The 16,029-nt window shown below is 37.2% G+C and overlaps 2 protein-coding genes across 5 annotated transcripts; both read left to right on the forward strand.

Annotated features, from left to right (window-relative positions):
* Positions 1–469: 469 nt before the first annotated feature.
* On the forward strand, positions 470–7,097 carry LOC113728267 (calcineurin B-like protein 4). 4 transcript variants are annotated; one of them, XM_072073298.1, is made up of 10 exons: positions 499–594; positions 3,770–3,816; positions 4,137–4,282; positions 4,522–4,604; positions 4,757–4,816; positions 5,037–5,145; positions 5,284–5,336; positions 5,724–5,804; positions 5,895–6,007; positions 6,439–7,097. In XM_072073298.1, the coding sequence occupies exons 3-10, from the start codon at positions 4,204–4,206 to the stop codon at positions 6,512–6,514; spliced, it is 654 nt and encodes a 217-aa protein (XP_071929399.1). In that variant the 5' UTR covers positions 499–594; positions 3,770–3,816; positions 4,137–4,203; the 3' UTR covers positions 6,515–7,097. The 4 variants fall into 4 exon arrangements, with proteins under 4 accessions (XP_071929398.1, XP_071929399.1, XP_071929400.1 ...); XM_072073297.1 differs by lacking the exon at positions 3,770–3,816 and having other exon boundaries at positions 470–594; XM_072073299.1 differs by lacking the exons at positions 499–594; positions 3,770–3,816 and adding an exon at positions 1,541–2,064.
* Positions 7,098–10,553: 3,456 nt separating this feature from the next.
* LOC113724884 (uncharacterized) lies at positions 10,554–15,755 on the forward strand. Its single transcript, XM_072073301.1, has 6 exons — positions 10,554–10,886; positions 11,488–11,991; positions 12,720–12,911; positions 13,309–13,338; positions 13,454–14,563; positions 14,874–15,755. The coding sequence occupies exons 2-6, from the start codon at positions 11,548–11,550 to the stop codon at positions 15,423–15,425; spliced, it is 2,328 nt and encodes a 775-aa protein (XP_071929402.1). The 5' UTR covers positions 10,554–10,886; positions 11,488–11,547; the 3' UTR covers positions 15,426–15,755.
* The last annotated feature ends 274 nt before the right edge of the window (positions 15,756–16,029 follow it).

Consider the following 16,029-nt stretch of genomic DNA (forward strand, 5'->3'; position numbering starts at 1 on the left):
AAAGTAAAATGAACTTTACAATTTTGATAAGGGTATTTTGGGTTATTAATTTGAAATTTTGACCATGAAATAGTCTTTGTTACCAAAATGATAAACTTATGGGAGGTACGTGTAATTTTTTAATCCTCAATGGAAGTAGGTGCAATTGTTTATGAAATTATCCCTAATAATTAATAAATCATCTGTAATGGTAACATGCGTCCTCCTCCTGGCTCTGTATGCTACAGCTCATTGTCAAAATATGCAACGGGTCCTCTGTCTCATATCCTGTGTTATTCTCTGTTCCAATTAATAGTTATTGGATCATAAGGAAATAAAAAAGAATTAAAACATGATGTTTGCGAAGGAGAAATAGCAATATAATAAAAAGTGGGACAGAAAGTGACACAGGGGCGTAGGACAGAAGATACGTCAAAATGTTGGAAGATGTATATTGTTTTTTAATTTTTTGGTTGATTCAGCATATACCGTAAAGTGTAAACAAGCCCCCACACAACTTGCTCCTACTCACGAAACGTCAAACTAAGCTGCCTTCCCAAGGTCCTTTCTCTGCTCCCCGGGTTCGGTAGTTCCTGCTCCCTCCCCCAACTTCGGGTACGTTCTAATCTTTCATTTAGATAGTCTTCCTTTCTATATGCATATTGCACTAGTTCCTCAATTACTTGTATTTTTTCTGGGTCCCTGATCTCTGGGATCTGAACGATTTTGAACTTCAATCTAAGTTGGGGTTTTTAATTCTTGAATGTCATTCGCCTCATCGGGGTTTCGAAATTTGAGCTCATCTCTACGTTTTCTTTGCATGTTCGGGCCCATTCGTATATGTAATTCATGCCTATTAAGTCACTATGCAAGAGAAACAGTAGCAGTGAATTTAAGAGCTGACCGTCATGATGAATTCTCATGCCTCGGACTTTTTTCAATCTCAAAATTTTCACGTTCTCTCTCTTTCCCTCCCCAGTCCCCACCCACCACAAAAAAACAAAACCAAAAAAAAAAAAAAAACAGGAATCCAGTTCTTCTTTCTCTTACTCATAGTGGGAGAAATCATAGACGGCATTTTTTGAGGCGAGAATGCTGCTCCCCTGGGATCAGTTGTTCCGATGGACGAGTTTTTCTTGAGATGAATTTTTAGGGGAACTGTTCTGACTAACTGAGAAATACGTAATCATCCGAAAGTGCATCAGTTTTTCAAGTCTTCTATTGCGTAGCAACTTGCAAGTTGTGATGCTTTATTTCTCATCGCTGGTTCCTTCCTACTCATTAATATTTTACTCCATGTCCGTAAGGAACAGAACAGATTTGCTTACGTTTTTGGCTGATATTTTTGGAAATTCACCGTGTTCATCCTTGAACTTTTTCACTAAAACTAATTTCATCCTTAATAGTTTTTTTTTTTTACCAATGTAGTCCGTTAAGTTTTACTAGTTGCTACGGTGGCACTATCCATTTCAATTTTTCCCACAAATATCAAGGGCAACATAGGAACCACAAGTCAACTCTCCTATAAAAATAAAAAAGATAAATAAAAATGTTCAATTATGACGGGGAGAAAATATTACTATAAAGCTTCATGATTGGGGTGAAAAATAGAAAGTAGAAAATTTTTCCAAAATCAGTCATCGCTGCATCTGTGATGTGTCTGCTTATGTCATTCCTCTTCCGACTGATCTAGTCTTTACTTCCGGCTATAGATTTTCTGGAATTTTCCCACTCCCTCACATCCGAGCACGCAGAAACTACGTACTCATACGGGTGCCATTTAAAACCAAAACAGCAAGAAATCAAGGAACATAAAATTTGATGGAAGGTATATATATTTTTCTTGCAACCCACTCAGTTGCTAGTCTTTGCCGGTGCGACGGCGGCAAAAACTAAAATAGACGAGGGCTTCCCATCTCGTACAAATACATATTACATACCTGGCATTTTTCACAAGCAGGTGGAGGGCATTTATTTACATATTCATCTTCCGAGCAATTGGGGTATAATCTACCCTAGGCCAAATGTTTCAATCCAATCAAAAGCTCAATCTTTCTCACATAATAGGATACTTATTTGATGACGGTCAGTGTTGATCTGCTTTTCATCCTATTAGCTGCATTTTTTTCTTTCAAATTTGTGTTCTATTGTGTTTCGTTCCTTTTTTTTTATTTCGAAAGGAGAAGCTCGGAGAGAATTTTAGTGAAATTAAAGTGATGGAGTTGGGTTGAAGTCCTTCTGCATTGGAATATCTCCACAACACTCCACAATTTTTAGCCAAAATCTAATCTTACTCAATCCAAAAGCAAAATGGCCTCCCTTCCATCTTTCTTGGTGTGTTGCATTTGAGCAGGGCCGTCGCTGCAGAAATGGGCGTAGATGCTCCTTCTACTGTAGCTGCTTCTAGTTTTGTGCGGTGATGGAGTGTCCTGATAAAAGTGTGCTTGATGTGCGGGAGATGGGTTTTGTTTTTTGCCAATTTTTATTTTGTGTCCCACTTTAATGAAAAATGGGTTGTTCTCGGCAACGGATCTTCTGCCATATTCTCTGTGCTCTCACCTGTTATACTTTTTATTATATTATTATTTTTTTTTTATAAATATTATGTTTTATTTCTTTAAGATCAAATAACTATTAACTAAGTAACACACAAAATTTAAATAAACTCAAAAAATCAAAATGCATAAAAAATGAGATTTTTTTATAAATTTTTTGCTGTATTTTTCAATTTTCTGTTATATATTGCTTTTTTGCTGTATTTTTAATTTTCCGTTATATATATATTTTTTAGGTTGTTGCATATATTTTTTACTCAAATAATAGTTATTGCATCTTAAGAAAACAAAATAGAAATAAAACATTATGTTTATGAATGAGAAATAACAATATAATAAAAAGTGAGATAGAGAATAATATAGAAAGTGGAATAGAAGATCCGTTATGATTTTTCTCCCCAGCTTACTTGAATGCTTTTATTTTTCTTTATTTTTTATATAGGATTTCTTATACTGCAGCATCTAACCTTTTCTTGGCCAAAATACCCTTGGCCGGTCGTCCTACAGAGATGAAATGTGATCATTCCACCGTAAAAGTCCTACATTGGCAAATATAATTCGAGGGCTACATTTTTTGATAGTAGATTATTTGCCCAAATATATTTGCTGACATCATCATTACAATTTTCAATATAATTTTTTATCTTTCCAATTATCTTTTTATCTCACATACATCACATCACAAAAAGTGTTACAGTAAAAATATCTCAAATAATTTACAATTCAAACAAACTAATTGATTAAAAAAAACTATTAAGGACAAAATTGATTTTAATGAAAAAATTTAGGAACCAAATTGGTGAATGTCCCCCCGCCCCACTTTTTAATGTACATAACACAGCCCTCCTCCACTTTGTAATGTGTTTGATCTGTCAAGATTATGATCTTTTCCCTTGTGCCCTGTTTGCGGGATGTGAAATTACTTCTACCACTTTTCTGGGTGGGACTACCGTGCTCTCGAAATGAATTAAAATTCTATTGAGCTGGACCCATGGAACTGTAGCATGTTTTAATTCATTCACCAAAAGGTCAATGAGAAGGTGCGGCTTGAATTGGAGAGTGTATACAAGTAAAATAGTGGCTATCGGCCTATTCCACGGTCGGACTTCAAAGTTTAGGCCTTTTGTCATCTTTATTCTTTTTTTTTTTTAATATTGCATGTTTGGCTTATAAACCAATCCTCTGTGTGTGCCTGTATTTTTTTTTTTTTTAACCAATTGTTTTCAATTCGGTAGATGGTCAAATGACGGTTTATGACAGCCGAGCAGAAGAAAGGCCTGCTGTAAGAAACTACTACTAATTTGCATTTCCCTGTAGTCATAACTTTGGTTATCAATTTCTTTGATAGAATGTCTTTGAAAACAAGAAGGTGTATTAGTAGATTGTTCATTTGCAGTTGCTAATAAACGTTGAATGATCACCTCATCTAGATGCTTAAGCTATTCTGGAGAGTTTGAGCACTCTTAACCTGCCCTCTCCTTCGTGTGCTGATATGTTTATGTAATGAGATTGAACTCTTAAACTCTTGTTAAAGCTGAACGATTTGTTCATCTACTAATTTTAACAGCAAAGTTGCTTTACTTTTTCACTCCTTGTTTGCAGGATTATTATGAGAATTTCTATAGAATGAAATATTTGTGTGAAGTAGACCTTAGAAGCTAGGATCTTGATGGGGTGCTTATACTCGAAAAACGCCAGGAATGTCCCTGGCTATGAGGAACCTACTGTACTTGCTGCTGAGACGCCTTGTAAGTGTGCATTTTTCTCATAATTTGCCTGGTTTCATACTTAGAAAAGTTGTGTTTTATGTCACTGTATAGCCTACTTTAGGCGTCTGATCACCTTATTTATAGGCTCTATTGAATTGTATTGCAAAATTGTGTAACGCTAATTTCAAGCTCCACTTAGTTGACCTTTTGATTATTTTCCTATCTCCATGAATGTTAATTCCAACACTTTTGATAATTGGCATACTATTCTCTTGCAGTTACTGTAGATGAAGTGCAGGCATTATACGAGCTATTTAAGAAAATTAGCAGCTCCATAATTGATGACGGGCTTATCCACAAGGCAATCTCACCAGCTTGCCTGTCAATTTACAACATATATCATTTGTTGCCGAATAATTTATCTTTGTCATATAAGATACTGAATTCATGATAGCAGTGAGGCTAGAATGTCTCCTTCTAATGAAATCCTTTTACATGGAATTTGATTACCAGGAAGAGTTTCAGCTTGCTCTGTTCAGGAACAGAAACAGGAGGAATTTATTTGCAGACAGGGTACGTATTTAGACTTCTGTTTTGGTAATTGCTGCTGAAATTGATGACAAATTATTGATTTCTTGGTTTTGTTGCACAATTTTGGCTGCTGCTAATACATTGTATGTGGTTCAACCATGCTGCTGCTTGGTGATGGGTTCTACATGTTGCTATAATATGTGTAAAGATAAATCTGCAATTAGTGGTTTCCTTACTGAATCTTTGGCACATTATCATGCAGGTATTTGATCTGTTTGATCTAAAACGCAATGGAGTAATTGAATTTGGTGAATTTGTCCGATCTCTGGGCGTGTTTCATCCAAATGCTCCTGTGGCTGACAAAATTGCATGTAATAACTAGTTTTGTCATATGCACAGTAACTCCAAGCAGCCTCAGCCTTCAGTTTTAGTTCATATTATGGTTCTGGTGTAAGATATTCATTGACCTGGCTCATTTATCTTGTGCAAAACTTTTTCTCTTTTGGCAGTTGCATTCAGGTTGTATGATCTAAGGCACACTGGTTATATTGAAAGAGAAGAGGTAACAATAAACACCATTCATGACGCTGTACTTTCAAATTCCTATTCCCCACTTCTCAGGGACAGATGTACCTGCTATACTCAAATATCTCTGTAGATACATCAAAGCTTTACATGGAAGTAAATCTTTCCACTGAGAATTATGTTGTCATATTTTTGTCTTATAAGCTGTATTGCGGTCTTCACTACATCTGCCTAGGATAGTCATACATGCGTCACCCCATATTTTTGTGACAGCTTTCAACCATTTCTATACACTATCCTTTCCAATCTCATGTCTTAATTAAGGTGACTGTAAGAAATAGCCTAATATAACTTTTGTCCCTCGAATGAAAATATGAAAACAATTAATTTTTCTGAGTCTTGTGCCTATCGTTTTAACTGACAGTTAAAAGAGATGGTATTGGCTCTTCTGCACGAATCAGATCTCGTGCTTTCAGATGATGTCGTCGAAATGATCGTGGATAAGGTTAAAATTTCTGCTTGCTACATTGTCCACTTCCTATTGGGTCTCTTCATCATCAGATTAAAAAATTTCTTTTAACTTATCCTGCTGTAGACATTCAAAGATGCAGATACCAAAGGTGATGGAAGGATTGATCAAGAAGAGTGGAAGGAGTTTGTGTCGAGATATCCATCCCTTATGAAGAACATGACACTTCCATATCTGAAGTAAGCGTTATGAGTGAATCAAACGCTTGTATTACATTCAAGCGACTGCTGATCATCTACAGTTTAACCATTCCCGTTCCATTCACAATTTCCTCCTTCAATTTTGCAATTTCTGCTGAAATCAATTTAACTTGGCTATGAAATTGTTCAGTCTGCTTCTGCAGCATGTGCCAGGAACAGTATGCTTGTTGAGACTTGAATGTTTTACATGTTGAGCAAGTAGTCCATATAACTGCTATACATTCGAACGTGCATAATATGATTGAGAATTCAAGGTTTTCAGGTGTTCTCTGTAGATTTTTCGAAAGAAACAAAACAATTTCACAAAAAGTAGCAAGTCCATTAAAATGAAAATAAGTAGAAATTGTCATACACTTTAGATAATTGAGTTTGTTGATTATTATAACTTCTAAGTTATTTGGTTTGATCAGGGACATCACGTTAGCATTTCCAAGCTTTGTTTTAAGCTCTGAAGTTGAAGATTCAGAAATGTTGGTTGAGGCTTAAAGAAAAACTGTTGCAAGGATGCAAGCTTTGCAACTATCGGATGCAAGAAGTTGTTCTAAGCAGCACAATATATAGTTTGTGCATTGGTTTCTAAGGATGGTGGTTTTTACCTTGAGTACAGCTTAATTATGTAGAGAGAAGCTTTAGATGCTGCTAAACCATCTTGAAGTAGGCAACACCCCCGTAACAGAACCTTTTTCTTTCCTTTTTTTTCCCTTTAAGCCTAGAGCCAGGGGGGAAGAGAGCATGTACAGAAGAAACTCTGCCTTTCCAGGCTTTTGAGTAAAGAACTTCAGTCCAGAATGGTCGGAGACAGTAGTGTGTTTTGTTCTCTCTCTGGTGCAAAATATACTGAGCGGCTTTAGGCGGCTGAAATCTTGCTCGGAGACCGTAAAATGTAAGCTTAGCTTCCTTGATGGTACCAGAATCCATGTTTAAATATTCACAGTCCTATATGTATATACCATACTTGCTGTGTACGAAGTCAAGGATGGGGAATTGGTGCTTCTAATTTTAGCTTGACATCAAAATGTAAAATAGCACATTTAATTCCAAAATGGGGATAATTCCGGATATTATATTACTCCAGCAAGCACACCTTATCTTTACTGAATTTAATATTTTTGTTTACGGCCACCCAAAAAAAAAAAAAAAAAGAGAGTAGGAAAAGAAACGATAGTTTTGTGTCTTTGTTAACAAATCATCCAATGTACACTTGATGAAAAGTAATGTCCACAATAGGAAAAGTTTAAGTATTGATCCAACATGAGTATATGAATTTTGACCTTAAAGTTTGCTAGTTTTGATTTCTAGTTCACGCTCTTCTTACTTTGTGTTTTGATGATTATTGAATGCCATTCAACAAGGCTCGAAATAAATAAATACACCCTAGTACACTAGATAACTATAAAATTCTACTTTTTTTTGTATGTTATTTGACAAGCATAACGGTATTTTATTATTGTTAGATTGGTAAAAAATTTAAATTTATTTGCTTAACACTAGTTAAAAATTGAGTTTAAATGTATAATTATTTTTAAATGATTATAAATTGCACTAATTATTTTTGAAGGCATCTAATTGGATATCTATTTAGACCTATTCAAAATTAATGGGCGAGTTCCAGGGTGGAAAAGAAGTTAGGACGGGTTAACACAATTGGTTATGATCTACACCTCTAAATTATTGAGTAAGGACCCGTAAATCATCATTGGCTTTGGATTCAAGCCATGGGGGCAAACGGTATCATATTGCAATTCTGAGCACTAAAACATTACTTACCGCACGAAACCCTGCTGAAACTGAGGGCTTTCTGTTTAATAGCAGGGGACTGGATGTGCTAAGCTGGGGTCCGGACTCAAGAGGCAAGTTCTCCACAAAATCAGCTCACGAAATGGAGTGTGAATCGATATGGTGGAGACGACAAAAGGGATGAAACAAAAAGGTCCCGGAAGATGATTGTGCCTACTGTGGATGGTTCGGCTTGGGAAATTAGCAACGAATGGGGAAAAGCGGAGGCGCCATATAGCCAGCAAGGATGAGAAACGTCCAGTTTACCAGAGAGAGTACGAGGATACACTGCATGCAATCAGAGATTGTCCTTGGGTGGAACAACTATGATGTTAGGGAGAACAAATGGGAAATGTTCAAGCGCCTACCGCTGGTTAGATGGGTGGACTGAAATCTTAAAAAGGAAGAATAATGGAATGCATGGAGGAGTTTGTTTCTCCACCAGCTTAGCTAGTGGTTCATCACGCGTAGACAACAAGGAATTGCTTAATGCGATTGGAAGGGAGCAGAAACTGAGACTGCAACCAACTCGCTTCGAAAGGCAAAATTGGCGCATGATGAACTTGTTAGAATATTTATGTGGCCTACGTGACCACATATGATATTCATGAAGATAACTCCCGTTAATTAGAAGGATAAATAACTATATGAATAAATATGAATAACTAATTACAGAATTCTAATGAGAATAGATGACTGGAGGAAGTAGGGAGTCCCATATTCGTTGTATGTGGACGCATTATATGTGGTATTTTTATCTGATAATTACAGTGATTATTAAGCTGTATCTTATCATAATAAAGTATCATATATCTAAAGTAATTAGAGTCTATTACAATTCTATGATGGGAGAGATTGCGACTCTATAAATACTCTAGGACTCCTGGTCCCTCTCACCACTCTGACATTCGTTATTTTTACCCATCACTACAATAACATAATAGAGAGCCAGGCGAGGGAAGGCTAGACCGCAAAAGGTTATAGTTTACAACCTTGGTGATTGGAAGGCTTGCTGAAAGGGCTGTGAAATTCTTCTCCAAAATGTCTTCAATATCTCAAGGTGTGTTAATCTAGAATTTATTTCTTAATTATAATTTACAGACCATACTAAAGATCCTGCTCCTTGTGTCTAAAAGAACTCACAAAAAGGGAACAGCTGCAGAAGTATGGACTGGATTTACATCAGTTGGGTTGGGAACCGCCACAACAGATGGGTAAAGGTGAAAAGTAAACGGAGCATCCGCGAACAATCCAGGAGTTGCGGGTGCAGGGGGATTAGTCAGAGACGAGATGGGAAATTGGAAGGGTGGTTTCTACTGTAATTTGGGCATTGCAAGCAACTCAGCAGCTGAGTTATGGGCCATTATCCCTTGGTTGAAACTAGCCTGGCAGAAGAGTGTTGTCCTGAAAAAGACTCTGTAGCGAGCTTATCCTTGATAAATGACAGTGGGAAAGAGAAAAGTCCTTATGCAATTCTAATCCACGGAGTAAGAGAGAAACAGGGAATGCAGGTTGGATGATGCCTGGAGGGAGGGAAATAACCGTGCAGATGGTTTTCGGCTAAACTCAATCCAAGCAGAGATCCATCCAGGCTCGTCTATCCTTAAGGGACCCGAAACCTGCATGTTTGCAGATGTTGAAATTGGGTTGCATCCCCTCGTTTTGTCCCATTGTAACAAGGTCAATAGGCCTTCCAATGGACCCAATAAAAAAAAAAGAAAAGAAAGGGTTGCTGCATCTACATTGGTTCTGACGAACTCTGGTGGTGGAGTCGTCCAATTTGCATATGCATTTTCCCTCCATTCTCGAACAGGTGAAACTATTGCACTATGGTCAAAATTATATATAACTCTGTAGCGTTTAAAAGACACCCTCCATCCCCCATAATCAAGCCGATGCTATTATTTTGAAAAACAAAATTGAAGTTTTAAAAGTTTGTAGCTTTTAAAATCAACGTAATTCCTGCATGTGTAAATATATATATATATATATATATATATATATATGTATATATTATAATTATACCCTTTTGCGCGTCCTTTTCTCCCAATTCTTAGACATAAAATTTGAACCCCAAATCTATAGATATACCACTACTTCCTTTGAAAAAATTAACAATTCCACTTGAGTAGCCATCCGAAGGTTTACCGGGCCTTTACATTACATCTTGTAAAAAGTGTGGGTTAAGGGGTAATATTGGACACATAGTGGATCATATTGTAAAATTTCTTTTTCGGTCCTTGACATTAACAATATCTTACTATAGTCAAGTAAAAAATTCGACATAACAAATTGGATCATTGACATGTTATCCGATCTGGATCGACAACATATTTCCAATCATTATTATTTTTACTCAAGAAAATGATGTAGAGAGTTAATATTTTGAGGAAGAAAAAAAAAAGAATAAACATGTTTTTATTATATTAAAAAAAAAAGATATGTATGCATTAAGATACACCTTCGTACCCTTACTATGGAAAATAACGAACATATCAAAACCATACTTTTAATTTTGCTTCGTGTTACTTTTTGGGGAGCAATGTCCGCGGACATGGAATCCATACTGGATTAACTAAATCAATTTTGATCGTTCAAGTGGTGAATATGGACTTTTTCAAGAATGAGGAGACTAGAAATGATAATTTGCAGAAGTGAAGGACTATATGTGAAATATTTTCAAGTTAGTTTGATTTCACTTGTAGCCCCCTTAGGCTTTTTATCCCCCTAGAAGCCCTTGGCATTCGTCCCTTCCGTGACTGGCTGATTGTATGAACAGGGACACTAACTGATACAGAACCAAAAAAATATATATATATATATATATTTGTTTATTTTTCCGCTCCTTTCTTCACGTCGATTTCTAATTGCTCCAAGTCAAAAAAAGTCGAACAATCTGAACTTTAGGTCCATTAGATTCTCCGATTTTGTCTTGAGTTCTCTTAGGTTATATTGTGTAATAAGGAAGAAGAAGAGGGAAGAACACTGAATCAAACGGTTCACAGAAACGGAGATCTCATAGTTATTACTGTTCTTTTGCTGCTGACGGGGCCGATCAAAATCAAATCTTTCTCTGGTTCAGGTCTGATTCCAATCCCAATTCCACATTTAGGCTTTTTCTTATGGATGATAGATTGAACTAAAAGTTTATAGGCTTTATGGGCTCTTTACCCTTTTTGCTGATTGATTAAATTTACAGGCTAGTCAACAGTCGAAATATTTGCCTGCACTTACTGGATTATATCAGTCGTTATCGAACTTTCTATTTTTTTCCGAAACCTTATTGGCAGATACGGTGCCTTTTTCTCTTTTTTAGTCTGTTGTTTTTTTCCTCAACTAATAATTGCTCAATTGAGATGAGGAATCTTTTACGAGCTTTTCTTTTTTGTCAAACGAAAATAAAGCCAAAAAATGGAGAATTTGAATTAATTTTAATAGCAAAGGTGTATGCCAAGTGGGAGAAATTGAATCTTGGCTAATGTTTTTAACTTTCACTAAATTACCCACTTGAATTTTTTTTTTTTTTTGGGTTTCCTTTTGTTTTATAGTCATGAACCAGATTAATTGTTTGACATTTTTAAATTGATTACTGATTAACTTTCCAATTCCTTTTGAACTAAAGCATGCCATTGACTTTGTTTTCTAAAGCTATAATGAAGCCATTGACTTTGTATGGCTTGCAGATTTGTCAGTTTGCACGGTTTGATGTGTAAACTGTTCAATTTTGGATCACTTAATTGCTAATGCAATCGACTGATGCAAATGAAAAGGAGACGACTTTGAAACGTCGGAGATCACTTTCTTTCGACATGCCAGTAACTGATCCAGCTACGGTACAGCCATTAGATGACTGCTTCGTTTTTGCTGTTGAAGAAATTGTCCAATACCCATTGCCAGGTTTTGGAGCTCCAACATTGGTTAGCTTCAGTCCTGATGATAGCTTGGTGGCATACTTATTTTGTCCTGATCAAAGTTTGAACAGAAATCTCTTTGTGTTTGATCTGAAAAGCCGCAAGCAAGAATTGTTTTTCAGTCCTCCAGATGGTGGACTTGATGAGAATAACTTATCTGCAGAAGAGAAGTTGAGGAGGGAGAGGTCAAGGGAACGTGGATTGGGGGTAACTCGCTATGAATGGGTGAAGACAAGCTCGAAAAAGAAGGCTGTTATGGTGCCATTACCTGTTGGGGTGCGTCTCCTTACCTCCATGTTATTTTCCTTTTGCATAAATAAGACCATTCTCATGGGTGAATGCTGAAGCGAAAGCTACTCTTATTTATTTATTTTTGGAATGCTGAAGCAAAAGCTTCTCCTTTTTTATTTTTATTTTTTGGTTTTTCTTTTCTCCAGTGGTAGGATGTATCGTTTTGTCATTGAGGGACATGACGAGATTAACAAAGTTGCACTGGAGTGCTCTCTCCAAATGCACAAAAATGTGTTCGAAAAGAACCCCTTTTCCAGTCTTTTTGGAACTATGCTGCCTTAAAATTATCTGTTTTCTTTGCTCTTCTTGACCTGGAATTTTCTGTAGGAATAAGATGCCAAGGCAGTCTAACGATTTTAATTCTTTTTAATAACTATTCAGATTATTGACTTGCTAAAACTTGGGAACTATCATTTGCATGGCTGCACTATATTTCCACTTGGTATAGTAAATAATGGGTTTGCTTGGACACTGGTTTTTTTCCAAAAGTTTTTTTGCTTACATCATCAATATATTTTTCAATCACCTTTTTATCTTGCATACATCACATCAAAAAGTGCTATAGTATTTTTAAGAAATTATCCAAAAAAAGTGCTACAGTATTTGCTTGCATAAAAAAAATGCTTTCCAATGGTTCATTTACACAAGAATCCATTTCATCTACTGACATGGGCCTGTGCGCATCTAACCTACTTCTGTTTGATCCATCGCAGATATATATCCAGGATTTTCATCTGCAGCCAGAGCTTAAGATTCCAAGTGTAGCATCTTCTCCAATTATTGATCCACACATCTCCCCAGATGGGACCATGCTTGCATATGTCAGAGATAGTGAGCTTCATGTGTTAAACCTTTTATACAACGATTCAAAGCAGTTGACATCCGGTGCTGATGGAATCAATCTAGTAAGCATAAAGTCCAATATTGTTGGTATACTTGAGATGGCCCCTATGATGATATATATGATGTCTACAAATTAGAGAGATCATTTTGACCAATCATAGTGTACAAATAAGTGTATTTTAGCAGTGCAGGTTGCCCACCAATTGTGTTTGCAATTTATGACCTCTTGGAATCGTGTTTTCATCATTTGATCTTTTAGGCCAAATTTGGCTCTCATTTAAACTTGTTGGTCTATTCTAATGACAGTAATCTGCCAACAACAACAATTAAGTGTTATTCCTTCAACGTTTTGTCTTATTACGCCTGTATTATGGTCCATTTGATGGACCTTTTTTGTTGGACTGAATTATGTTTAAGATGTATGAATATGATGATCATTTCTCGTTTGGGTTGTTTCAGATGCATGGTCTTGCAGAATATATAGCACAGGTGAGATAATTCATTCTCTTTAGATTTTCTGAGATTTTCAATAGTTTAGTGCCCATTATGGGAGAAGAAATAGGTTAATGCACAGAGTTGATTGGAACCATCTTTCTGATTCTAGGAGGAGATGGAACGAAAGAATGGTTACTGGTGGTCACTGGACAGCAAGTTCTTGGCATTTACACAGGTTGATTCATCTGAGATACCTCTTTTCAGAATCATGCACCAAGGTAGAAGTTCTGTTGGTTCAGACGCACAGGAGGACCATGCTTACCCTTTTGCTGGGGGGCCCAATGTCAAAGTGCGCATTGGGGTGGTTTCTGTCGTTGGAGGTCCTGTGGTGTGGATGGATCTTCTCTGTGGAGAAAAGGTCGAAGCTGATGGTGATGAGGAATATTTAGCAAGAGTAAACTGGATGCATGGAAATGTTCTTACTGCTCAGGTTTTGAGTAGATCGCATTCTAAGCTCAAAATCCTCAGGTTTGACATCAAAACAGGCTGTAGGAAAGTACTTGTGGAAGAAGAGCATGAGACATGGATCACTCTGCATGATTGCTTCACCCCTTTGGATAAAGGACTCAATAAATACCATGGGGGATTTATTTGGGCGAGTGAGAAAACAGGATTTAGACACCTGTATCTTCATGACTCAAATGGAGTTTGCTTGGGACCTATAACTCAAGGAGATTGGATGGTTGAGCAAGTTGCTGGAGTAAATGAGGCTGCTGGCCTCGTATACTTTACAGGAACTTTAGATGGCCCTTTAGAGTCTCATCTATATTGTGCTAAATTGTTTCCAGATGCAAGCTGTCCGTTGGAGGCCCCATTGAGATTAACTCGAGAAAAGGGAAAACATATAGTTGTCCTTGACCACCAACTGCATAGTTTCATAGATATTCATGATTCACTGGATACACCTCCAAGAATATCTCTTTGCTCCCTACATGATGGCAGCTTAGTTATGCCTTTGTACGAGCAACCGCTGAGCATTCCCAGGTTCAAAAAGCTCCAGATTGAGCCTCCACAGATAGTTCAGATACCAGCAAAAGATGGGACTGCTTTATATGCGGTGCTATACAAGCCTGATCCTTCAAGATTTGGACCACCACCATATAAAACTATGATTCAAGTCTATGGTGGTCCCAGCATACAGCTAGTCTGTGATTCCTGGGTGAACACTGTAGACATGAGGGCTCAGTACCTTAGAAGCAAAGGCATCCTAGTATGGAAGGTTAGCTGATATTTAGATGAGATCAAACTATTTATCTGATGAAGAATCATTTTCTTTGTCTCTATGCACCCCATCGTACTTTGTAAAAGTGTGCTACACTTGTAATCAGTGCACGATTTGTACCAAGTTTAGATGCCTTCTTAAATTTGTGGAATCTGCCCAAAGGTTGGGATTCCTACACAGAAGATATGTCACAAATAACTTATCTGTTTTCTAGTTTCTTGCCATGACATTTTAACATTCCCAGCTGTTTATTGTAGAAGATACAGGAACAGCTTAATTCTGATCTCGAGTCCTTTCCCTTTTTCAGATGGATAACAGAGGAACTGCTCGACGGGGACTCAAATTTGAAGGTGCACTGAAGTATAATTGTGGCCATATTGATGCTGAAGATCAATTAAGCGGAGCTGAATGGCTAATAAAAAATGGACTAGCTCACCAAGGCCATATCGGATTGTACGGATGGAGCTATGGCGGATACCTCTCAGCTATGTCTTTGGCAAGGTTTCCTGAAGTGTTTCGGTGTGCTGTTTCTGGTGCCCCAGTAACATCATGGGACGGGTATGATACATTTTACACTGAAAAGTACATGGGTTTGCCTGCTGAAAATCCGTCAGGTTATTTGTATAGCTCTGTGATGCACCATGTGGAGAAAATCAAGGGGAAGTTGCTGCTCGTGCATGGTATGATTGATGAAAATGTGCATTTTAGGCACACTGCAAGGCTTGTAAATGCGTTGGTGGCTGCTGGTAAGCCTTATGAGTTGTTGATATTTCCTGACGAGCGGCACATGCCCCGCCGGCATAGGGACCGTATATATATGGAAGAAAGGATATGGGATTTCATTGAGAGGAATTTGTGATGAATGAACCAGTTGTGATTCATTGTTCCAGTTGGTTCTGTCCCTCATCAGGTTGAGAAACTCTTGTAGTCTCAGTTTTCATACTTTCATCTCTTCCCGTTCTTTTTCCATCCCCTTTTCGGGATTCTCTGGCAATAAAGGGAAAAAAGGCCTTTTTTTCTTCTTTTGATTCGCTGAACAATTTTAGCTGTGTCCAATACCCAGAACTTGTAATTGAGCTTTGTATTGGCTGCCATGTACCATACGTGCTCGTGTACAAAATTTACGAGTAAACTCTGCATTTGTTGAGAGACACCGGAATAACATTGCAGTTTATTCTTTTCTTTTGTATGATTGTTTTTCTGCTAATGTGTTTTGGCTAATGCCAATACATTGGCCTGGGGCATGTGGCTCACAGAACATTTCAGCAAATCAAGTTCAGAGGCATAAATAAAATGTCGAACTAAGCACTGGTATTTGCACTGCTGGTTACAAATAGATTTGTGTACTAGCAGACAAATCACCTAATCAGACTTTGTACTTTGAAATATATGTGGATAGGTCTCCGGAAATCAATGTCAATTAATATCTCGTCTGGCTAATGACTCTCCCCCATTTCTTTTAA

The sequence above is a fragment of the Coffea arabica genome, chromosome 2c (assembly GCF_036785885.1).
Source record: "Coffea arabica cultivar ET-39 chromosome 2c, Coffea Arabica ET-39 HiFi, whole genome shotgun sequence".
In the NCBI taxonomy this organism is placed as follows: domain Eukaryota; kingdom Viridiplantae; phylum Streptophyta; class Magnoliopsida; order Gentianales; family Rubiaceae; genus Coffea; species Coffea arabica.